The sequence below is a fragment of the Sparus aurata genome, chromosome 16 (assembly GCF_900880675.1).
Source record: "Sparus aurata chromosome 16, fSpaAur1.1, whole genome shotgun sequence".
NCBI classification, from domain to species: domain Eukaryota; kingdom Metazoa; phylum Chordata; class Actinopteri; order Spariformes; family Sparidae; genus Sparus; species Sparus aurata.
Window position 1 is genome coordinate 14,050,962 of NC_044202.1, and position 23,384 is coordinate 14,074,345.

The 23,384-nt window shown below is 44.2% G+C and overlaps 1 protein-coding gene across 6 annotated transcripts in view; it reads right to left on the reverse strand.

The window, feature by feature from the left end:
- The window catches only part of unc79 (unc-79 homolog, NALCN channel complex subunit), a 32,566-nt gene that overhangs the window by 1,418 nt on the left and 7,764 nt on the right, over positions 1 to 23,384 (reverse strand). For 3 of the 6 annotated variants that reach the window (XM_030391480.1, XM_030391476.1, XM_030391481.1), the window contains 39 exons: positions 22,034 to 22,122; positions 21,586 to 21,626; positions 21,090 to 21,118; positions 19,295 to 19,524; positions 18,898 to 19,069; positions 18,508 to 18,738; positions 17,825 to 18,015; positions 16,829 to 16,952; positions 16,055 to 16,195; positions 15,359 to 15,574; positions 14,837 to 15,064; positions 14,387 to 14,528; positions 14,083 to 14,162; positions 13,803 to 13,951; positions 13,548 to 13,705; positions 12,335 to 12,516; positions 11,438 to 11,639; positions 11,136 to 11,318; positions 10,483 to 10,551; positions 9,754 to 10,091; positions 9,438 to 9,620; positions 8,965 to 9,127; positions 8,441 to 8,590; positions 7,030 to 8,307; positions 5,723 to 5,824; positions 5,199 to 5,315; positions 4,665 to 4,767; positions 4,433 to 4,573; positions 4,273 to 4,311; positions 4,033 to 4,145; positions 3,497 to 3,582; positions 2,927 to 3,100; positions 2,542 to 2,610; positions 2,343 to 2,453; positions 982 to 1,086; positions 818 to 895; positions 606 to 695; positions 310 to 485; positions 34 to 217 (listed from right to left, as the gene is read on the reverse strand). In XM_030391480.1, coding sequence (XP_030247340.1) covers positions 34 to 217; positions 310 to 485; positions 606 to 695; positions 818 to 895; positions 982 to 1,086; positions 2,343 to 2,453; positions 2,542 to 2,610; positions 2,927 to 3,100; positions 3,497 to 3,582; positions 4,033 to 4,145; positions 4,273 to 4,311; positions 4,433 to 4,573; positions 4,665 to 4,767; positions 5,199 to 5,315; positions 5,723 to 5,824; positions 7,030 to 8,307; positions 8,441 to 8,590; positions 8,965 to 9,127; positions 9,438 to 9,620; positions 9,754 to 10,091; positions 10,483 to 10,551; positions 11,136 to 11,318; positions 11,438 to 11,639; positions 12,335 to 12,516; positions 13,548 to 13,705; positions 13,803 to 13,951; positions 14,083 to 14,162; positions 14,387 to 14,528; positions 14,837 to 15,064; positions 15,359 to 15,574; positions 16,055 to 16,195; positions 16,829 to 16,952; positions 17,825 to 18,015; positions 18,508 to 18,738; positions 18,898 to 19,069; positions 19,295 to 19,524; positions 21,090 to 21,118; positions 21,586 to 21,626; positions 22,034 to 22,122 — 6,657 coding nt within the window. The remainder of the gene's footprint in view (positions 1 to 33; positions 218 to 309; positions 486 to 605; positions 696 to 817; positions 896 to 981; positions 1,087 to 2,342; positions 2,454 to 2,541; positions 2,611 to 2,926; positions 3,101 to 3,496; positions 3,583 to 4,032; positions 4,146 to 4,272; positions 4,312 to 4,432; positions 4,574 to 4,664; positions 4,768 to 5,198; positions 5,316 to 5,722; positions 5,825 to 7,029; positions 8,308 to 8,440; positions 8,591 to 8,964; positions 9,128 to 9,437; positions 9,621 to 9,753; positions 10,092 to 10,482; positions 10,552 to 11,135; positions 11,319 to 11,437; positions 11,640 to 12,334; positions 12,517 to 13,547; positions 13,706 to 13,802; positions 13,952 to 14,082; positions 14,163 to 14,386; positions 14,529 to 14,836; positions 15,065 to 15,358; positions 15,575 to 16,054; positions 16,196 to 16,828; positions 16,953 to 17,824; positions 18,016 to 18,507; positions 18,739 to 18,897; positions 19,070 to 19,294; positions 19,525 to 21,089; positions 21,119 to 21,585; positions 21,627 to 22,033; positions 22,123 to 23,384) is intronic. The other 3 variants (XM_030391477.1, XM_030391478.1, XM_030391479.1) reach the window with 3 other exon arrangements.

Here is a 23,384-nt window from a genome sequence, read left to right on the forward strand (position 1 = left end):
GGAAGGGAATTTAAAGGGATTTTTTTGCCAGACCTTCGACTGTTCCGGGAAACCAATGAGGATGACTATAAGGTGATCTGCGATGTGGGAGCCGGCGTCCAGAGGGATGGGCATGCAGGAGGTGGAGCCCTGGTGCAGGGCACAGTGTGTGAGGGAGCCCAGAAGTAGCCATGACAGCTGACGAATGTGGGACACACACTCAATGAATTCCTTTGGCCTGCAAAGAAAAATAGTTGATCAGTCTCACTAATGGTCAGTTTGGTCTTAAAATATCACCCAAAATAAAATTCAGTCATCCTCTATTCTTACCCCTGTTGCATGGTGGATGGCGGATGATAGAGCCAGGGAAGATAACGGACAACAGCTTTGTTATCACGATGATTGCCTTTGCTGATCTCCATGGCGGCGACTTGTGCCAAGCCCACTTTCAGGTTCCCCCCGAAAGTGTCCTCATGCAGCGGCTGACAGCAAGCCTTCATATGGCTCTGGATCACAGATTTGGAGGGAGGAAAAGATAAGGCTGAACAAAAGGCAAAATATGGAAAGACAAAACTCTGCATATGATAAGATACTCAGCAAGTTGTGGCACTCGAATGAAGACTTACTTTAAGTTTGGTTAGCGTGTGCATATCTGCAATGAAGTCCAAGAGTTCACTTATGTACTGTCTCATGCATTCCATGGCTGCTGTGGTGCACTGTCGGGAACACAAACCAGTTTATCCTTTAGGAGGAATCACAGTGGGGACTATCTCTGTTTCCTGCTGTTTTATGAGGCTGATTGTAATAAGATCTGTACACGCATCGACTAAAGTCTTACCCCTGGCAGTGTTGCGATCATGTGCTTTTGGATGATGGTGGATTCTGCTAGCCGCGTACCGATATCTGCACAAACAAACTGGGAAATTCGACAGGATCTTTAAGAATTTGTTCTCACTGTGATTTTCTTGCAAAGTGAAGTGCGTGGAAGACGGGTCATTTTACCTGGACCAGCAGTAACAAGTTTGTGTCAGGCAGAGGGGACTTGAACTTGAGAGCCTGTAGAAGCTCTAACACCACAATGCGGGACATGTAGAACTTATCTCGCTCCTGGATGCGAGGAGAAAAGAGAGTTGAGTAAATGTACTGATGCAGCAAGACTGCCTTTTTCTATTATCACTCTCCCTTACTCATGCTGCGAGGAGAGCATAAACTCTGTAGTCTGAATAGAGGGGGAAGGACAGGCAGCAAGATGGGAGGGAGGGGAGGCAGGGAGACAGAGAATAGACAGAGAATAGTGGAGCTGAGGAGTAGATTTAGGCCAGTCCAGATCTCTCCTCCCAGAGTCCCAGGCAGCTCAGATGAGGCTGTCAGGCTGCCTTCTCCCTCCCTGAGGACAGGCTGCTCTCTTTGTTCATCCCTTCCACACAAAGCCCAGCTGCCTGTTTACAAACCACACTGTCATCTTCTGGCTTCCACTTTGCCTCTCTCTTCCCTCTATGCAGTCATGTTTGCTTATGTTAGGCGCAGGCACACGCACCTCCGCTCTAACAGAATGCAGAGCTGCCTCTGACATTTCTTAGCGCGGCGGCTTGTTAATGCGCATACCTGTCCGCGGCACTCTCATAATTAAAAGTTGATGGAGCATGGCCGTTTGGTAAATAGCAAATCATGGGCTCTTCTTAAGCTACGGGGCCCAGTAGTGGCATTTGGCGTGTAGCGCTGTGCGGCTATGATAACTGGTGCATGGTGTGGCAAACTTTAGCAGCTTTGGAAAACCTGACTTTGTGTCCTCCAGAGATAACTTAAAAAAAATAATAAATAAATAATCCTCCCCGCGCTTCCCAGAAACCTCACCTCTCCATAAAACAACTGCACAAGACAGGTTCCAAAAGCAATTGCTCACAGTGACTCCAGCTTTTGAAAAGCGGATATTATATGGCGAGGAATTAAAGCGGGTGAGGAAAATCAATACTGCAGGAGACATAAAGCATGCCGTGTTGACAGTGGTGGAGGACTGAGGATCCATCTGGCCCAACAGTGCAGACAGGCCTGGCTCCATCTCTGTCTGAGACAGCCACTCAGAAACACACCATACATCCTTGGCCCTAGCACACCAACTAATCATGTTAATCAATACTGGCTGATTGCCTACTTAATCATCTGTGACACATGGCCACATTTCTGGCTGACTGGTGAGTCGGGGAAGTAGGTGTAGCAGCAAAAGAGTGATGAGCGAGAGGCCTGCGAACAGGAGCTTTTTAACACTGCAGATTAGTTTAAAAAGATTTAACTCTTCCAAGGCCGTCAACATGTTTTATTCAAGCTGTACAAGAAAGACGTCATGTAAACACACTCATGAGTACCTTGTTGAAGGTTTTGTAGCACAGTCCACACAGTTCTACGAGGTAGGAGAGGCTGAACATGCCATACTGGATGACAAAGCTCAGCAGCTTGGAGAAAGGCTCCAGGAGGCTCTGTAGGACGGAAGACGAGGAGAAAGGGTTCGTTACTAAAGGCCAGAATTTAGGCATATCAGTGTGTAAAATTCTGTTCTGGGCTTACCCGGGTTGCATTTGTAGTTGGGATTTTCAACAGACATATGATAATCCTCAAGCTGGAATCCATGGGGCACTAATGAGGCGGACAAATTGCGAACAAACAAGTTGAACAATCCTAAATGTCAGCAGGTTTTGAAAGTGCAGAAAATGAATGTGTGGTGCATTGTCATATTCCTGGACTCTGGTGTTTTAAATTTGTCTACAGTGATACAATTTTGCACACTAATCTGACCTCCAAGGTCAAAAGCATCAGAGTCAAATCAATTACAATTGTAAGACTCTGTCGAATTGAACCCGACAAGGGCACCGCTGGATGCTTTTTCCTCGAGCCATAATCACATTAAACCATATCAGACCATGACTAAGTGAACGGAAGGGTCGATATCTACCTTGAGAGGAAGCACGGAGGGCAGTTTTGCGAGGAAGGTCTGGAACTGGTTGCAGATGGTGGTCCACAGGTTGCTAGGAGAGTCCATGGGGAGAGCCTCCATGAAGGTGGCTATGTTTTCCAGGCAGTGCAGCATCGTGCCCCCTGCTGGCAGACTCTTCTTGTTGTTCAGGCCCTGGAGGGCACGGAGGCATAAAACCATAAAAGGGTTATATAATGACATTCTATAAGCGAAGATATTTCCATTTAACTGATCATTCAGTCCTGATCAATCGCATTCCACATGATGAGTGCGGGGGAATTTAGGACACAAATGCACAGATGATTGCTTAGATGAGCTCACGCACCAACGAGTCGTTATCTGTGTCAATTATTTAGCTCAACAGCATCAATAAACTGGTACAGTGGTGCAGAGTAAGGCAGGTTTTCTCGGATGCCCCCCGATGATTTGTTATTTTAGATGGGCTTATGCTGTGGATGTTAGCTGGAGACACAAAAGTGTTTGCTTTGACAAGAGCTCCTCCTGCTGGTTAAAAGACTCAACACAGTTAGATAAGAGAAGAAATCCCACCTCCAGCAGCATGTTGAGGGCAGCAACAGAGCTCAATTCATTAAAATCAATCAGGGAAGATGCAAGTGTACGCAGGAAACTTCCATCTGCAAGAGAAAGTTGAAAGAACAACTGACACTAAGTCGAGGAGGATACTTTACAATGAATATGCCAAGAAGAGCTGTAAAATATGCATCTTCTGCAGGTTTCTATAAAAAAAAAAACATTTCTTCACTCGCCCCGAAGGGTTTCTATACACTTGACATCATATAGCCTATATTTTTTTAATCCGTCTAGGCATAAAATCAATGATTTATTATCTTTATTATCTATACAAATCAGGACTATTCCAGCAACGGTAGAGCCAGAAAAAAGGTTTAAATCTGTAATTTAATTGAATTGGGAGCCTACAATCAAAAGACAAAGTGAAAAACTTGCAACAAGAACAGAAAAGAACAAAAACAGTGCAACAAAATAAGCAGCTGTGAGTCTCTAAAGAAAAGGTGCAGGCACATATTAATGTTTTTTGAGTTTAGTTGTCGGTAGTGTGAGCAGACCTTTGATGTTACTCTGGAAGAGTTGAGGCAGGATGCCATTAGGGGCCAGCTGGTGAAACATACAGCGGAGGAACTGCTTGGCTACACCTGCTACATTCCCTGGGATCAACATACTGCAAAACATCAGAGGGAGAATGGCCGTGTTGGACAGGCGGTCACACTTCACATCTATAATTAAACTCATCTATAAGCACACTGAATATCCGAGCACTCCAGCGTGACGGCTTTAATGTCTCGTACCTCTCAGCCTGTCCAGAAAAATTGGCACTGGATGCCAACCTGAAAAGAAGTTAAAGCGGTGGATTAGGACTCGGGGGATGAATTATGCATGAGCTCTAAGGGTGAGTTATGAAACTTCATTTAAGTGCTGTGTGGATGTAGATTGCCGGAGCGGCCGCACCTGCCCACAGACTGCATGATGTCGAGAAGCATCGGAGCTGCCAAATCAGGGCTGAGGTGGATGAACATGGAGAGGACGACCACCGCAAGGCCGAGAGTCTCCTCGTCATATTCCTCCAGCACGGCTGCACAGTCCCGACACCTGGGGCATCACGTAGATATTAACCAGGTTGATTGAGCATTGAGATGACATGTTAAAAGACAGGTAATAGCTTGTTGATTGTTTCATCCACCTGTCAGACATTGTGGTCGGCTGCTCATCAATGAACTCCTCCGGCGCAGGGACAAACATGCTGACTGTGCTCGGTGCAGAGAGGAGACTGGTCTTTGTAGGACCTGAAAGAACAGTTGGCTTTTGGTAAGATAGTGGATGCTGAATGAGGTCAGCGAGGAATAACATTTTGGAGCGCCTGTAGTGCTATTTATCCATCTTGATTGGTTTGGTGTGAGCTGCTGATATCTCCAAAACTAGGCAACCGACACCAAAACAATTCAGATGGATAAATGGCACCTCAGGTAAAAGGGAAAAATATGTATTTCTGATTTTGGGGTGAACTTTAAGTGCACCAATCTGACAATCTCAAAACAGATATTGAGCCTATTTGACTGTGTACCCAGGCTTCAGTTTATGGCACTTGTACAAACAGTACTATATGTGGATACTTTAGGATACATACTATAGGATTTGTCAATGTTGTTTTCTTAAATGTGTTACCACAACATGTCCACATAAATCTCCTCAGGACAGAAAATCTAAAGGGACTGACCCGTCTCCCAGGTGCTGATGTTGTGCGGCGCACTCGACTGATGTTCCAGCTGTCTCTTCATCAGCTGGCTCATGGTCAGAGCTCCCAGAGAGCCTCGCTTCACCTGACGGTACTGAGCTAAAGGTCGGACACAGAAAAACAACATACGAGATGAAGCACCAGCACGGACCGATTCAACGATACCACCACCAAGTGTGAATGTGTGTGTGTGTGTGTGGTTACATGGATATAGGTAAGACACACATGAAAAAGAGATGATCAATGTAATTTTATTAAAATTAAGTATTTAGCTCAGTACTTTTGAGAAACTACTTTCCAAGAATGCTTTAGAGAGAAATGTAAAACATTACATTTTTGTCATTCTCTCAGGGATTTTACTGGTTTTATAATAAAAATGTCAAATAATATTATGTGATTTTAGCACAGCACACAGGTTTTTATGTCTGTACAGGTAAAAGTGGTAAGTTAAGGCCCTCATAATGATAACACAACAGTCAAATTCCTTTTCAAGATTTGGATCCTACTTGACACTGAAGAGCGGTGGCTTGTTTCAGGCATAGCAGCTTCAAGCGTTGGGGCTGAGGCCGACTCTCGTGGCTTTTCCAATGTAGACAGAGATTTGTGATCTGCAAGGCAATACGGGCATCGGGCATTGGCATCAGAATTGTGCCGTCGAATGCCAAAAGATTAAAACGGCATGCGATAAAAAACACTCAGTAGCGCTACACACTACTTTTGAGGAGATCGTGTACATTTTTCTTACTGCTTCTGTGAAGTTTAGTGTTTTGGTTTCACCACCTCTCGTGCTTCTTTTATACTGAGTCAAATTATTAAGGTTCACCGCCTCTGATGTGTGCTGAAAAACCCTTTAAAGTTTTACTATGGAAGGAAAGGAAGAGTGAACACATACATAGAAACACACCACAGGACGCCACACAGCTGGAGTGGTTGTTCAGATAAAGATTTGCATATGTTTCAGAGTACATTTCTGTTGTACAATATTAAAGTAGAACACATGTCGGCAATATTTGACAACAAACCATGTATCCTTTACCTTTTCTGCTGTCCAACAACAACCATACTATCACTTTTAGATTTTTAGGTGCATTTTTCCTCCCATGCCAGGCTGCCACTGGGTTCAATTTGAGTTGTGCGAATCATCACGGTGATCATTCAGACCTGTTTTAATTTTCTGTAAATGCTGCGTTGTTGTTATGGGGTAATGTAGTTAAAGGTTCCAGCTTCTTAAATGTCAGAATGAGTTTCTTTCCTTTCTCATTTACAATAGCAAATAAAGAGTCTTTGGGTTTCAGAATGTTTACCGAACCAAATTAGCGATTTGAAGATGTGGATTTCAGGCTCTGGGAAATTGTGTTGAGCATTTTTTCAATTTTCTTTGAAATTTTGAATGCTTAACAACGTATAAATGACTCGTGAAAACTTAATGCAATATCACTGTAGGCTTTAGCGCTGGATCAAGGAACAGTTACTGTGAACGAGTCTGCAGAACTGAATCTGTGAGTGATTTAATAAAAAGAATCTGCTCATGGATTTTCATATTGTATGTATATAGAAACCACTGGAGGCCTTGGACCATGGGAAAACAAATTTTCGTGGCGTGAAAAATGGTTAAGTTTGACTGAATGCATAGAATTAGTTTGTAGTTTAAATGGTTAACTAGACAAGACTTTGACCACATCGGCACAAAAAGTGATTGTTGTGGATGTTTTTTTTAAACAGCGTTTGACAAACCTCATATCTTACAGATCTGGGATCATTTTGAAAGACAGTGGTAAAGTGGGAGTTATCCTCATCCGGCCTTCCTTCTTACCGGTTTCTGCGGCCTGCTCAGCGCCCAGCTTGTCGAACATATTGAACGTGATGTCCAGGTACTCCCTCTGGATGGCACTCACAGCTATCTTCCTCTGCTTCCGTTGTCTGGGGACAATCTGGATTTTAAATTCTGCCTCGTCGTTGTCGTCCCCGTTGTCAGGTTTGGGGTCGCTGTCCCCTTCATCACCCATGTCGTCGTCCTCTTCATCATCGCCATACTCCTCTTCATCATTGCTGTTGCTATTCTTGCTTATTTCTGGTGAGGAAAGTGGCTCTGTTCCGTCTTCTGGGATGTCCAAAAAGATGGTCCTACCAGAGGGGCTGGTCCCTAGTCCCATCCCGGCCTCTGGGGTTACAGGAATGTCGTCTAGAGAAGTGTAAGGGACATGTGGGGTCTTCCTCAGCAGGTCTCTCTTCTGCTTCAAGGTCATGGGGCTTTCATGGCAGACATTTTCTGGTCGGTCTGGAAGTTCTAGAGAGGTGCTGGGAGTCACGCGGTGTGGCCTCTTTTCCTGAAAGAGCTCCTCTGATTTTCCCTTCTCCACCAGAAGGTCTGAGGTCTTTTTGTCACTAGAACAGTCCTCCACACTCACCTGAACCACGGGAGACAGTCGCAAAGTGTTGCTGCTGGCAGACGAAGCAGAGACCTTTGGGCTCTCGTTGAACTTGGAGGCAATGAGGGTGTTAAGGTCAAACTCCTCGTCGCTCTCGACGATCCTCAGGGGAGGCAACGGTTCAAACACCAAGGAGTCGCTGTCGGACATGGAGAGCAGTGAGTGTTTTTCTGGAATGGAGGTGCAGTCAGAGGAGAGGTCGATGAGGTCTTGGTCATCCTTTCCCTGAGCCGATCCCCCTTGTGAGCCTTGGTCAAACTTATCCTCAAAGGTCTCCATGCAGCTGAGCCGAACCTCTGGGATGATGGGCTTGGAGATGTCGGACTGACCGCCTCGAGAGCCTCGCCGGTCCACTGCATCGCTGCCCTCCACCCGAACCGAAGAGCCATCGGATGATCCTTTGCCGTGATGCCTGCTGTGGGATGTGGATGAGGACGGGGGCAGGACCACGGGGGGCACCTGCATGTCACAGCGATCGATGCAGGATTTACGTCGATGTTCGTCCAGATTGAAGAGGATGGAGTCGGTGTTGGAAATGTCCAGAGACTTCTGCTTGTGCATGGCCTGGAGCCGCTTCTTCCTGGTGCTCTCCTCCCTCACACAGTGCAGAATGCTGTCCTGAAGGGCGCTGGCTTCACGGTACTCTGACAGCTCAATTTCACCTGATACACAGAAGAAAAGTTAGACTTTATGCCAGTGACAGCCTCCCGCAATCTTCAAAATATGTCCTACTGAAAAAGATTCAATCGATGTGCTGTTATACTACACTTTACTCTGAAAGCCTCTGCTTCTTACTTTTCTTGGCATTCAGCTCAACCGGCTGGTACTTCACAGACTTGCTGCCACCGATCCTCTTCAGGCGGGCAAAGAAGGTCTGTGACTCCTTGTTAGCAGCACCAGTCGGCGTGTCATGGACGTCTGACTCATCGAAAACACTGTCCTCTTCTAAAATGGAGAAAAATTAACATCAGGGGCGCATTGACGAGGCGAACGGATTCATTCACTGGGAAGAGTGTCATTTTCATCACATCCTATCATTATATCTACATGGTATAGGAAAGGTTTTTATTCAAAATGAATTCCTAATCTGAAGCCATGAATGGTGCCTATTAGAAAAAAAGATCTCCTTCTAGAAAAATATTCCCTTAATATTCAAATTAGTTTTTAGTTTTTCAAACCACCCTACCAAGAAGGCAGCTGCCAAGTTCCAGCACACACAATCAATCATCCTATGTATGTATTTTAACATTCTGTGACCTGTTCAGCACACTGGGTGTTTTTCTGACGTTGACATAAACAACATATTGATTTTGCTTCACCTTTTTCTTTCTCGCTGTAGCGGCTCATGTTGGAGTTGTCGCTGTAGAGCGGTCCAGCCGTAGCGTGGGGACGACAGCTGTGATACTGAGCGTTCAGTGTGTTGATGGTGATGTGGATCAGATGGAGGACCACTTTGCTGCCGTCCATGTCTCTGTACGGGTACTGTGGTGCATCGGAGAAACATAATAGGCTATGTTGTCTAACTTTCATTCTCTTTGTGATGCATGCTAGATATCATAAGATGTAAAGAAAATATGTAACAGCAAGGCTCATCAACAGTTAAGTAGCTGAATAAATACTTAATCAACTATTAAAATCCTGATATAAATGTGGATACAATAGTGTCTGTTTCAATATTTTCATTCAATTGAACTGCTGAGTTGCTTTCGTTGGGAATCACTGAACTATGAGAGTAAATGCGTGATGATCCAAGCAATGATAGCCCACGGACACATATTAATACAAAGAGTACCTTATAGAGGATAACTAGCAGGGCTCTGAGCCACATCTGTCTGATGTGTGGCCTAAGGGCCCACAGAGAGCATCGAGGCGGCTGTTGGAAGTAATGTCTCAGCTGGGGACATGTGCAGTACTTCAACACCTGGACCACCAGGGGGAGCAGCTGCTTTCCCAAACCAATATTGTAGTCCATCACCTGTAAGAATCAACAGTTAAATCCATTTAGCATTTGTGTCTTACTGCTATAACCCTCACAACATGCTCCTATGCACGCCAGTTAATCAGGCACGGAATGACAAGAAGGTGAGAATATATTGTATGTCAGTCACTTGTGCAATGCCAGCGATGAAGGCGTTGAAGCAGGTGGAGGTGCGCATCTTCTGAGGTGCAATCATGAAGCAGCCCTCCTGCTGGTCGTAGCCCAGCAGCACGTACAGGTGACGCTTCACTGTGTTGAAAGCCTTGGCGCTGCCAATGTCAGCCTCGGCGCTGCTCTGGTCTTTGGCCATAAATTTCATGAGCACCATGATCAGCTGGTGAACCGTCTGGTGATCTATGCCCGCGTCCTCAGGAAGCAGGTCTCTGATGATGCCGTCGTCCTCGGGAGACGGGGTCTGGCCTGCAAGAGGGGCTGAAGCGTCAGGGTTAAAGTGCGGGAGGAAACGTGCTGCAGACAGGGGAGAAGATGGGGAGAGGGAGGGGTGCGGGAGCGGGGGAGGAGGGGTAACAACACAGAGGAGGGGGGAGTCAACTCAGACAGGTGGTGACATCGTCATGCAATACATATATATCTGAGCAACGTGATCGTGGAATATGTAGACGGGATACACAGAAATAACAAAGAAAATGACCATCTAGCTGTTGGTAAGAGAGTTGCTTCTCAGTCTGAAGAAAAAACAACGACTGTCATCGCAGAGCAAGCATTGCTTTTTCAATATCATCTGTCATAATCTCACATATTATGTAATATTAAGATAATCATACTGTACTTTTCCCTCCAGTATGATGTGATTGTGATGAATAATACTGCATGTTTCAAATTTTGGTTTGTTATTTACCTGGCAGGACTTTCTCTATCATATCTCCCAGTGTCGGGGCAGAGTGCTCTTGCCTCGTAAGCCTTAGAGCTAAAAACCACATATGAAGAACACAATTTAGGAGAATGTACAGGGGAGGTAGTGTAGGACACATGTCTGAGCTTCACCGCAGTCCAACACAGGAACACATACAAACACATACACATAAAACACACACACAATATATGGCTTCGAAAACGTATACAATCCGGCATTTTGACTTAATATCAAACAACCACATCACGTTTGAAGCCAACACAAACTCTGTGCTTCTGTGCAGAGCCAAGGATAAAATGAAAGACATCCTTAATCAAACTAAGTATGTGTCAAGACAGTCAAAGACAGTCAAGTGAAAGGGACATTGGGAACAAATGAGCGAGGAGAGAAACATTAGGAAGAAGGGACCAGACTTTGGCCAAACAGTATTTGCAAATAAAAAAAGTGGAAAACGAGCCATGATCACCACATTTGGATGTCAGTTGGGTAATAAGTCGATTTAAAAACACAGCAATGGAATGTCTCTGTAATGACACGTTGGACAAAGCACCTATGAGGCACCTAAAGACTCAGAAGGTATTTGCAAACACTATTAGACCAGAGGTTCAGATCTAAACTGGCCGATCAACGCTACTCACGAAGCCGGTTGCTCAGTGACTCGGGGAGTGAAAACGGCCGTTTGGACTCTGACTGGCTTCCCTTCACACTGTCACGGAGGGAACGCACACTCTTCTGCCGATTCCTGGCAAAACGAGCCCGTCGTATCTTCCACATTGCTGCGTCGCTCAGGTTGGCTACATTGGTTCGTACGGCTGTGATGGCTGCCAAAAGAAAGACAACTTAATTAGGAGCACCATCAGGCCGTAAGGTCTCTGTAAACATTATGTCGAGAAGGTGGAGCAGGTGTAAAACTCTGAATGGGGACACAGCAGCTACGCACTAGTAGGGAAAGGGAACTCCTTGTTGCAGTCCAGGTGCAACTGAGCCTCCAGAGAGAGCGTTTCAAAGCGGTTGACAAAGAACTCCCAGCTAAGAGCGGGAATGTCTTTCTTCAGGAAGTGCAGCAGCAGGAGCTTGCTGAGGATGATGGGCCGATCCCTCACGACAGTGTCAAACTGGAAATCCAGGCACAGGCATAACCCCTGGATAACAAACAACACACACCTATGAATACACAGCAGGGCATGGAAGTATGTAGGCACATGACTGTATACACACAAAACTTTGTTTATGAAGTTTAAATGTTAATTTTAGCTGAGGGGCATTTTTTCAATTTCATTCGATGTTTCATGGACCAAATTATTTAGAAGAAGAAGAAGAAGAAGAAGAAGAAGAAGAAGAAGAAGAATCTTTATTTAAATGTTAATCAAGAAAACAATCAGCAGATTAGTCAATAAAGATAATTGTTAGTCGCAGCTCTGATGTGAAGAGTAAACTAATCAATAAACGTGCTTTTCTGCAAGATTTCTGTCATAAATGTACATCCAAACAACATGTCTAAGGGGACGACCAATATGGCAGATATATACTGATTCATAGGAATCAAGGAGAAGGAAAAAACAATATTTGGGGCCGATACTTTGAGCAAAAATGAAACTCTTTGTGTCAAAATTCCAAACAACCAGCAGTGGAATAAATCTAAGTACTGTTCCTAAGTACAACTTTCAGGTACTTCACTTAAGTATTTCCATTATCTGCTGCTTTATACTTCCTCTCCACTACATTTATTTCATAAATTTAGTTTCTAGTTACTTTGCAGATTATTCAGTGTTTATAGGCTAACAAAATTTGGTGCAAAAAGACACAAATACGGGCCAAACAAATTATGGCAGGTCACCTGCAGGGCCGGCCTCTTGATGGTATCCAGCAGCAGTCTGGCCCGGGTGGCCACAGCCGGGTTGACGTCCTCCACAGAGGCCAGTAAGCAGCAGAAAGCGTGAGCCAGGGCATACTTCAGCAAGTGGTTTTTAGTCACCGCGCCGATGTCCAGGAACCGACACAACACCGCCACCTTCTCCACTTGAGTTTTCATGAGAATATAAAGTGAAAGGGAATATCATCAGCAACACAGACAGAGTACACAAGTGCTTTAAATTGATGACAGCTTCAACTTATAGACAGACACCAGTCTGGCAACATGACGTCTCCTCGTGAGTGGAATGAAATGTGTTTAGTCATCTAAAAAAAGAAAACCCTCAGTAATTTTCGTCTTTATTTATGGTGACTCAGATTAAAATCTAAAAATAGACGCTTCATTCTGGAATTCATAAACTCATAGCTCATAGCTCATAGCAACCAGTGTTGACCACTAGATGTCAGTATGGGAGGTAAGAGATATTTCAGAGCACCACCACAAATCCCTGTTCGTCACATTTAAGGTTTTAAAATGATGTATTTCGGAGTATTTTTGTACGAGTTACTAATAAAATTACTAATCATATTAATAAAGCTTGTGGTCTATTCTATATACACTCACAATTACAGACTGTTACTGTGAAGCATGAGTTTTAGTATAGGGACTGAATGATCAAATTCATTTCACCGTTTTTTCCAGGTCTTTATACATACAATAGGCTAATATTTGTACATCTTTTGGGGATCATTAACTGCATATCTGCAACTACTGTCAATTTAAATGTACATTCATACATCCAGTCCGAGGTCCTGTCCTCTGCCTCTGTCTCAAGGTCAGGCAGCTCTCCTGTCTGCCAATCACAAGGCGAGAAAAACCGTATTAATCCCACAATTCCTCTTTGCTGCCTGTTTGAGCCACACACAGTTGCCATGACAACAGGAGTGGGAGCTGTGGGCAGGCAGTGGTTTAGGTAGCGCGTTATATAAGCAGACTGGGGGTCTTCCACTAATGATTAATTCATTTAAAAACCACGTCCAATTCACTTGTAAAACGTGTCATTAAGACTAAAAAATAAGAATTGAGGACAGTGTAGTGAGGTTTGTATACCTGCGTAATGAGGTTGTGAACATTTGTCATATTAGAAGCAAATTTAATATTTATTTTTTTTTTGTTACACCATGAGTCTATATCTCACCTGCTTCAAATCGTATTTTCCAGTCTTTGCTGTTGAAGTTTGTGTTGATGAGGTTCCAGAAGATGTCAGCCCCATGTGACAGGGAGAGGGCGTGGAGAAGCTGAGGCACAGCCAGGGAGGCCAGCTGGCAAAACTCTGATTTCAACATGGACCACAAGCTGAAATGCAAACATCGAATTAGACACACACACACGTTGTTGTCACAGAGTTGGTTAAATGCAACAATCTCTACTAAAACAATCACTCGGCACGCACCACGGGATGAGCATCTTTTCCTGGATGTAAGCCAGAAACTGGGGGTGATCCTTGCGGGCGAGGTACAAACACTCTCCATGGAGACACAGGATCTTCAGACAGTTCAGCATGTTGAACAAGATGTCAGGCTCCTCAAACTTGGACATTTCCTAAATACAAATGAGACGTGTGACTCAGCGTGTACCACATGTAAACTCAAATAAATCACAGAAAAACCTCCGTGAATGCCTCCGGTCTGTTTGTGCCTCCGCTTTAATATTCAGTTATTCAGAGCCAGTACCTGCAGGATGGTGTATATGAGCTTCAAAGACACAGGGAGCTGCTGGTAGGAGAATTTGGAGTCGGAGTTATTCTTCATGGCTGGAAGGAAGAAGAGTGTAGTGTTCGAAACAACTCTGTGGTTGGTATACGATGGAGTATTGAGCTTTCAGCCGATTATCAACCAATCATCATAATTCTTAAAGTTCAACCATCCCTTTAAATATGAAGCTAGAAGAAGTCAGTGAGTTTAGCTTATACCGTAGCTACAGCAAATAAGTGTATTTCTTTAAGGATTATTAATAGTTGTAAAAAGTGATACACACGTGCGTTATCAGGAGAATGGTTGACGGGGGTTTCAGTGTTTGTCCCACTTGGGTTGTCTCCTTCCTCGCTTCCATTCTCCGTCCCGAGGGAGAAATCCGGCTGCGACAAGAGCAATGTTTCCTCCAAGCTATCCGTAGGTTCCTACAGAGGAAACCAAACCGTCAAAACATCTCATTTATATTGGCATTCATATTTTTGTCTGGGGGCAGGCTAAGCATGGTTTTCAATGGGGTCATTTACAAGTACTGTTAGAACTCACATTTGTACGATGACATAACACATTTCTTAGCATGATTTAGCAACCGTACCTCAGCCAGGCACACAGTAGTATTTTGGACATCATGGTTTGGAACATGGCGCCTGCATGGCATCAGTTCCGATGCCTTGCCTGCCTAACGCACAGGCTTCACTCGTATTTGGTGCATAAACATTCACGCTGCGTGTCTCACCACAAGGCGAATCTCTTCCCGGGGGGTCAGCCTCTCCAGGAGCTCACAGCCCAGCTGGTAGCACAGGATGCTGGATTGGCACAGGCTGCACTCCAGGGCCTTCTCATCCTTCTGGCAGGTGTGTGAGCCCCCCCACGGGGCCTGGAAGACGTTGTTGATGATGCCCACGATATCTTTCCCCAGGCTGCTGTCGAGACCCAGCATCACACCGTCGTCCTGAAGCTCCATCTGGGACAGCGGCAGAGACGACAATAAAAACAGGGGGACAAAAAGTGGAGCATGATGCACAAATCTCAAGATCCCACCTGTGTGCATTGTTGTGACTGGATTGTGAGTTGTTCTTATCTTGAATGAATAAGCAAGAAGAATAATAATCATCTTAAAAGTGACAAAAATATGCACCAGTGTACATCCTTGGTATAGTGATACAATGTGACAGTGTTTCCATCAAGGCTTTTTATTATTCTTAACAAATACAGAGATACAACTTAGTCCCTGTTAGGATATTGTAGGTCTGATCACCTGCTTTAAGATGAGATCAAACATGAGGATGAAGCAGCCGAGGTTCATGTCATCATCCTCACAGTCCAGATCCAGAGCGCAGTGGCCAGTGGCATGACCCAGGTTTTTAAAGGGGCTGCACCGCAGGGGGCTGCGGAACGGGCTCCTGAAGGGGCTGGGGAATGGACTGAGGGTGTTGTGCTGCCCACGGCGTCCTGGATCTGACACCACACTCACCTACAAGCAAAGCGCACAACATAAAAAGTAAAATCTACGTGGTTCACTGCAAACTCAAACCATTTATGCCTCTGACAGTCTTTTAATCTGCAGTGCCTCCCTGAGCGAAGAGCTGCTCGGCTGTAAATTTCAACGATAAATCGACATCACAGTCAAGTTCAATTAAGCTCTTTAAGGGAGCTATATTTAGACATTGTCAGTTGCCATGGTAACATATGGCACATCCCAATGAAAGGTAGAAAAGAGGAGCAAAGAAGAGGAGATATGTGCACACCCTAATCCCAAACAGGCATCTGACAGAGACCAAAATATCAACAACGAAAAAAAAAAGCTCCCAAAGGAGTTACAACATCTGGTCAGTTGGAGTCAAGTAGGTTCTGTGGAATATACTTTAATCCCTGGCCTATTACTGATTTGAAGACTCAAATGAAAATTAATTAATTTCTTTATGTGTAATGTTGGCATTGCTGGGACCCTCACCCTTCGAGCTCCAGTGTTGCCAGACAGATCTGAGGCGCGCGCCTTCCTCTGATTGGCCAGCTCCTTCAGAGAGTTCACTCCATCAGAGAACATCCCGATCAGCAGCTGAAGAGGCACCACAATGTCCAGTTCTGACAGCACCTAGGTCCCAAAGAGACGCTCAAAGTTTAAAAACCAGGCTTTTTTCTACCTATCATGAAGTTTCATTTTGCATTGTAGAATGTCTGCCACTTTCAAATGAAAAAATGAAAAAATCAAAACTGCTGTTTTTTATGTATTGTTCGGTGCCATAACATGAGCACTACACACATCTTAATGTCAATGAGGTGAGTGAGACAATGCGGTTGAACTGACACTTATAGCTGTACAACCACCCAGCATAAATACACAACAGAGGAACACCATGTCTAAACTGGGCACCACTTCTCTGTCTCATTTGAATGTGACCTATTTAATGAGGGTAAATTAATGCAATCTCTTGATCATGGTTGGGACAGAAAACTTGAAATTGATCCATGTATACAGGGCAGCAAGCTGTGAGTGCATATGGGATGAAAGGCACAACCCCTCCTATCTCTCTCAGTCTCATCCTGTGACCCAGATCCATATTCAGCAGGGCCCCTGCCCAGACTCTCACACTCCCTGACAACCTGTTCAATTCACACGCACTGTGGACAGAACCGCAGGATGTGAACTGGACACAAGGCAGCGTCTGAGTGTGTGTGTGTGTGTGTGTGTGTGTGTGTGCGTGTGTGTGTGTGTGTCCGTGCTTACATGCAGCCACAGCAGAGCCTGCTCTTGCACTGACGCTGGGTAGCCAGAGAATCTGCAGCTGATGAAGCCAAACATTTCTTCCATGGAGAAGGGCAGGGGGCACAGCTCGATATCAAACATCTTACTGTAAGCGAGGGCACAACAGAATGTTACGTTTCCTCGGGCGCTGTTACTCAGTCAGAGATGTTTAGCCCTCACTTTCAGTGGTCGGCAGACTAGAAAAGGACAATATTAATGCAGTCCATTTTAGAGCAGTGGTTTCCTGGAGGCTTCAGAAAGCAAGCTATTTCTCAAAATGTCCAACTACTACAATTGCTTAGCTTCTCACTGATAATACACATTCTGGTGATAAAGTCCTAAGTCCAGACAGCATTTTCCTGTCTAGTCTGAGATTTTTCACAGCTGTAAAAACTACCTTCATGCATTATAGACAATCAAGGCTGAAATGTTCGAAGTAAAACTATTCCCTTTTTGGCTGATGAATCTCAGCTGATGGTATTTTTGGAAAGCCTCCTTTTACTGACTCTTTCCACACCAAACCTGTCATTTATCTTAAATGTGTCGACTACTAAAAATATACATCGGCTATCAGGTTGTATTACAGCTGCAGTGGAAATATGTCAGATATGAAAGGCACAGATTTGTCTGTTAATTCAGTTCCACTTTACTTGAAGGGGTGTGCATAAGACTGACATGCCTCCTGTCATGAACATTACTGAGATTATTAATATTTAGGACTGTTATTATTTAGAGTCATAATGTGTCATCCAATCAGGTATATCATTTTTAAAGGGTAAAACCGTCAAGAACATGCATTAAGATTAATTCATGTAATGACAGGTGTTAAGTCAGACTTATGCACACATAAAGTGTTAACATCCGTTGTATATGTAAGTTATATGAGCTACATCTAACCCCTGCTTATATGTAATAAAATATGTCTTTCTTACAGAATAACAACTACAATATACAAACACTTCAAGGCAGTGGATGTACCTGAGCACTTCCCGGAACTCTTTCAACTGGTTGTCGGGTACCTCGGTGCGGATGGCCTCCAACCACTCAGGCATGAAGCACTCCCACAGTGGTTGGCTGATAACATTGTACGGTATCAGACACAGGATCCGGTTCAGGCCCTCCTTCAGCTGGGTCACTGTGCTACATGACTTGTCCCAGTATCCTCCCACCTGGGGGAAACAGTGTGCACGGCCAGGCTTAGATTAAACACAGCCGAGAGAGTTCAGATGGTGACCTGCCCTCCATAATTTTAATAAACTTCGGCCCTCAGTGACGTGCTGACGTAATGATACTCCTCATTCAGAGGTTAACAAGAGCTACAGCTGAGATATTTGGAGTCATAATGTTCATGTTGTTTGTGTTTTCGATATAAACTTAAAACTGTTTTCCACCCCTCTCCTCTCCTTGTTGTAAATGTGAGTATAAACAAGTATATAAAGCAATTAAATCAGCTAGACATTATCCAGATATAATAGTGTTTGAATGATAATGGTCCAGCGATATAATGATATAGCACTGACGGGGCCGAGCTCAAACAAATACTTCTACCTTTGATACTTTGCGTACATTTTGCTCATAATACTACCACTCTCATCCTGTATGTCCTCTTTAATTCTTTCATCATATATTGTATGCTTACTGGACCTGGGTCTTGGCCTTACCCTTGCAAACTCAACAGGCTTGGGCAGCAGACACATGACCATGACGTCAAATCGCACTTCACACACTGTCTTTAGCCACTTGGTGACAAACTGAGGCTTTAGCTTCTCCACCAGGCTCCCAACCTCATCGTCCATCATGTAGGCGGTGGAGTGAAACCACTGGAAGACCATGCTGACCAGCCGGGCCAGACTCTCTGTGGGAGTGTTCTCATTGGGCGTGCACAGGCTCACCTGCAGATGTAAGCGAGGGGTCAGAGAAGTAATATAATCAGTAGTGGGAAACCCTGATTGCAGCAGGGTGGTGATAAGACACCGTGTACTGTACACATCCTTATCTCATGACTCCTTTGTTATTGACAGACACAGAAAAAAAAGCCTGTGATTACACACCAGGAACCAGATGCCAAACTGACTGAGGAGCCGCTGGTCATGCTGGTCGTCCTCTTTGTTATCGAACTCGATGTTGTCCAGAGAGTGGTGAGAGGCGGACAGGCCCATCTGACGACGTCTGTTCATCTCAAACTCACGCTGTTCTGCGTGTATTTCTGCCTCTTTGAGAAGGCTGGATGGATATGGAGAGGAGGAGAGAGACAACAGAGGGGAAGAGAAGACATAAGGGAGTCATATTAGGGGAGAAAGAGCAGGAGGGAAATCGGCATATACATTAATAATCTAATTTCATGCAGTACTCTTGTCTATATACCATGTTAAAACATGTTTCACAGCATTATAGCCATATGCGCTACTGTGTGTGTGTGACATGTCAGTGTAAACACTGTAAATGCACCTTATAACAGCTTCCACTGTGCACACCAGCTCCTCCGCTCCGCACTCCCGGGTGTTGATGGGAGGGGGCGAGGTCTGGTACAGATGGGTCTCTGCCGCAGCCCCCACCTCGCTGCTGTGGTGGTTGACATGGCAACGCTTGCAGTAGCGGACAGGCCGGTTGCCATGGCGCCCACAGCAGCCAGCCGAGAAGCAGGTGACCACAGCTCTCCTAACATGAGAGCTACAGTTCTGCAAAAGCCAAGGAACGTGGGAAGGAGGGGGAGGAAGAGGAGGAGGAGAGATGGGTTTATTTTTATTTCTGGGCAGTAGGCAACAAAACAAAAACATGCCACCATCACAGCAAATCAGCCAATAACGCCTTGTGACAAGCCACTAAAAATAGTTGAAGGGGAGTAATTATTAAACACACATCACGTAGGTTGAAGGCTATCACAAAACAGAAATGACTTGCACACTTTCTCCACGCCACAAAAGTTTAATGATGATGACGTTTAGAGCCAACTACATTCAATTACACTAAAAAATATATTCTAGTAAGGATTTTTTATAGCTGTTTTTCCTCTTTTTTTATATTATTCTATGCTTTTTATGTGCTTTTTTCAATTATTTCTGGGCGGTTTGGATGGTTACACCTGTATCAGAGAGCCTGTCAGCCTATTCATGTGCATCATCTACAAATACGGGTGTGGTTTCCACTTTTCAAAGACTCTAAAAGTAAACCTATTTCCAGGATTTAAAGGCACTACTCTGACAACAAATACAACCCCCTCTAATGTGCATTTGCTTAGAGATGTTGATCTGTCTACATCTGCAGTGATAGAAAAGTCTTTATGTGTCCTCACGGTGTCTCAGGTTTCTAAAAATAAAAAGCATGGCACGAGAGAGCCATCCTAATCTGATCAGCCTCTAATCTTGTGCCATTAGAGGGATGCAGTGCTCCCTATCAAATTAACATATCTGTCCTCTGATGGTGAGTTCTCTCATTCACCCATCCGGCTTTCAACCGCAAAAAGCGCCTCCCTGATGTTACTGATGTTGTTGTCGTGTACAATATGTTCTATCTTGGGTATCAGGGTGTATTTATAAGTAGCTATTCTCAGATGAAGAGTAATGTTTCGGTTAATGATGACAGAGCTGGTGTCAATCCAGGTGGGAGTTTAAAAGGGCTTTCGGAAATGAGCGTGACAAAGCCTGATCAGAAGGGGAGGATGTGGATTATAAACTGCCGGGCAAACGGGGATGGAGGCCAGCTGTTTCCCGTGACAATAATGGGCGGCTGCTCAGAATACCTGAGATCATCTCACACTCTGTTTTCCCGGTGTCTCCCTGGAAACCAGCAGGGAGCACTTGCCCTTCGGCAGCACGTTCAACAACAGCGAGCAAACATCACGCCCCAGCAGCTTCATTCGAAATGATTTGGCCTTTACTGAGCCGCTCCGGTGAATGAGGGAAAGGTTCGTAAATAAATGACCTTGCTATGGATCACAGGTAAAAATGGAGGACATGAAATATCGGGCTCAATTTGTTTCTGTTCTGTTTGGCAAGCATGTGTATTGCTTGATTCGTGTTTTGCGTGTGCAGTTTAAGGCAGGACATCCTTAATCTGATGATGCCATGAGGTCAATCAGTAATAACAAGAAAATGAATGCAAAGTTTTATTTGGCCTGAATATGGAGCAACACTGGGCAATGTTGTGCAACATCATGCTGTAATGGGAGAGATCACAGTGAATATGAGCAAATGCAAGAGTAAACAATGACATCAACATTCATGCTGCAGGGGAAATATCTTACCTTCTTTTGACAAATGGCAGATATCTCTGCTGCAATGACAAGTTTATGGAAATGTTCAATTTGTAGACGACAGGAGAAGCTTTTTAAAATGAGTCACATGCTCCCTTGAAAAATGTTACTCTTTCCCAAAAACTTTATGTACATTGTATGCCAGCTTTTATAAATCAATAACTTCTCAGACAATGATAAAGTAATATTAATTTATAATGCAACAACTCCCTACCTTAAATGTCTCATTTTCTATTGAAGATCAGATATATTGGGCTTACCACATATTAACCACATATGGGGGAAAGCAGCTCTTTTTATTATATTTATCTAGCTATTATTATCATCATTACTTTAACTACCTGCCAGATTTAATAGGGTTAAAAAGATAATTACAGTATGTATGTGCAACAACAAAAAACCTCAATATATCGAGTACCTATCATATATATCTAATTTACTGTACACATGTCTCTTAAACACCTTTTTTTTGTTTGTCAACTCTCACCTTGGGGCAGCAGTACATCGACAAGCCATTCAGCGTGGTCTCTGAAAAGGTCAAAGAAATGCATGAACAATGTTTTGATTTAAAGGCAGACCGCTCCAGAGAGCGTGTATATAATTCCACCTTACACATACACATAAGCCTAAACATCCTGACCGAGCAGGAAGACAAAATCCTCTCCCCTCATTAGCGAGGAAAATACAAAACTGCAGAGCGATGCAATTATAACATGCTACACGCTGGAGAAATGAGAAACAAGTGGCTACGTCGCTCTGTGATGATGATCTTATTATCAGCGCGAGGGAATTACGTAACCATAGCGATGAATTTCCCCTGGGTTTAAGTGAGGAATAATGAGGCAGGCAGGAGGTGATGCATGTTTGGAATGGCAACTTATTGAGGAAGGGGGAGGATCCGGGGGATGGAGGAAAGAGGTGAAACAGATGCATACCCTGCTATCCTCTGGCTGCACTCCTCACATATATAAAGAGGAGGGGGCTTATCTCCCAGGGCAACGGAAAGAGTGGGATCTATACACATCTGCAAAGAAAGACAGATGGTGTTAGAATATTGATGTGGTGGTTAAAAGGTGAATACAATGATACTTCTGAGGTTTTATTTTCATGCAAACAACAGGCAAAGGAACCCTTTCTGCTCTCCTAGAGAATGTACAAAAAATTATTAACACTAACATTAATAACCAAAAGTGCACAAAGAGTTTCAGATGGGGAAGACTTTCATTTTGACATCATTAAAGGAATAATCATTATCACATACACTGGAAAAACCTAAACAAATACTTAAGTCACATCAATTACAAAGCAATCCATAAAATAAAAAAGCTAATTATCTTACTTGTCAACTTGGTTTGACAAAACGTTTCATACAAATTTCTTTTTTTATTGTCACCACAAATTGAAGTGGCATTATAGATTGCCAAAATGATGACAAATACACCACAAATATGCTTCATGTTGAGCAAATACTGAACTTTTTCCCTCCCTAAAAATGTTCTTACAGTTCCAAGAAATGTCAGACACTGCATTTATTGCAGTTAACATTTCCCATTCGTCCCTCTCGCATACCCCTCTCTAAGGGTTATATGTCACATTCTTGCATAAGAAATCATGTGACACCTATACCTGTCTCCCCACGCCCCTGAGCGGGTGGCTGAGCACATATGCTGCGCTCTCTTCTCCTGCAACCTGTGCCTAACCCTGCGCTAGACCTCAATGCTCATGGCCTCAATGTTCAGATGGTGCACTGTAATTTACTGTGCTCACTTGATGCCACCCTACCCTCGAGGGTTGTGTGGGGTCACCGCTTCCAATTAAGCCCCCCTCCTCCCGTACCCCCTCTCCCCGCTGCTGGTAATTGAAATCCAGCTCCTGTCTGTGCCCCTGTTCCTAGTCTATTTGTCAGTTTTGAGCACAGTTGACTAAAAGCAGGCAGAGCTGATAAAGCAGAGCAGCGGCAGCAGCAGTGTAAAGTAGCATAGAAGCTGATATCATTACCCCATTCCCACAGCTGCCCAGACATGCACTGATTTATTTACCGAGGGGTTCACAAAAGCAAACACACCGATATGCTCGGTTGAACTCTGCAAGGCAATCTGGCACATGCCCCATGCATCCTAAATGAAGTTCTCAAGGGGAGCAGCTCTTGAATGCAGACAGCACCGCTAATCTATCCTCTTACAGTAACAAGGCATCGTAGGGGTAAGGGATCTTTTTTTCTGAGTCCAACAACCATAAATATACCAGGGATGTAAGAGTTAATGTCCAAGGCTTGTTTAGTGTATT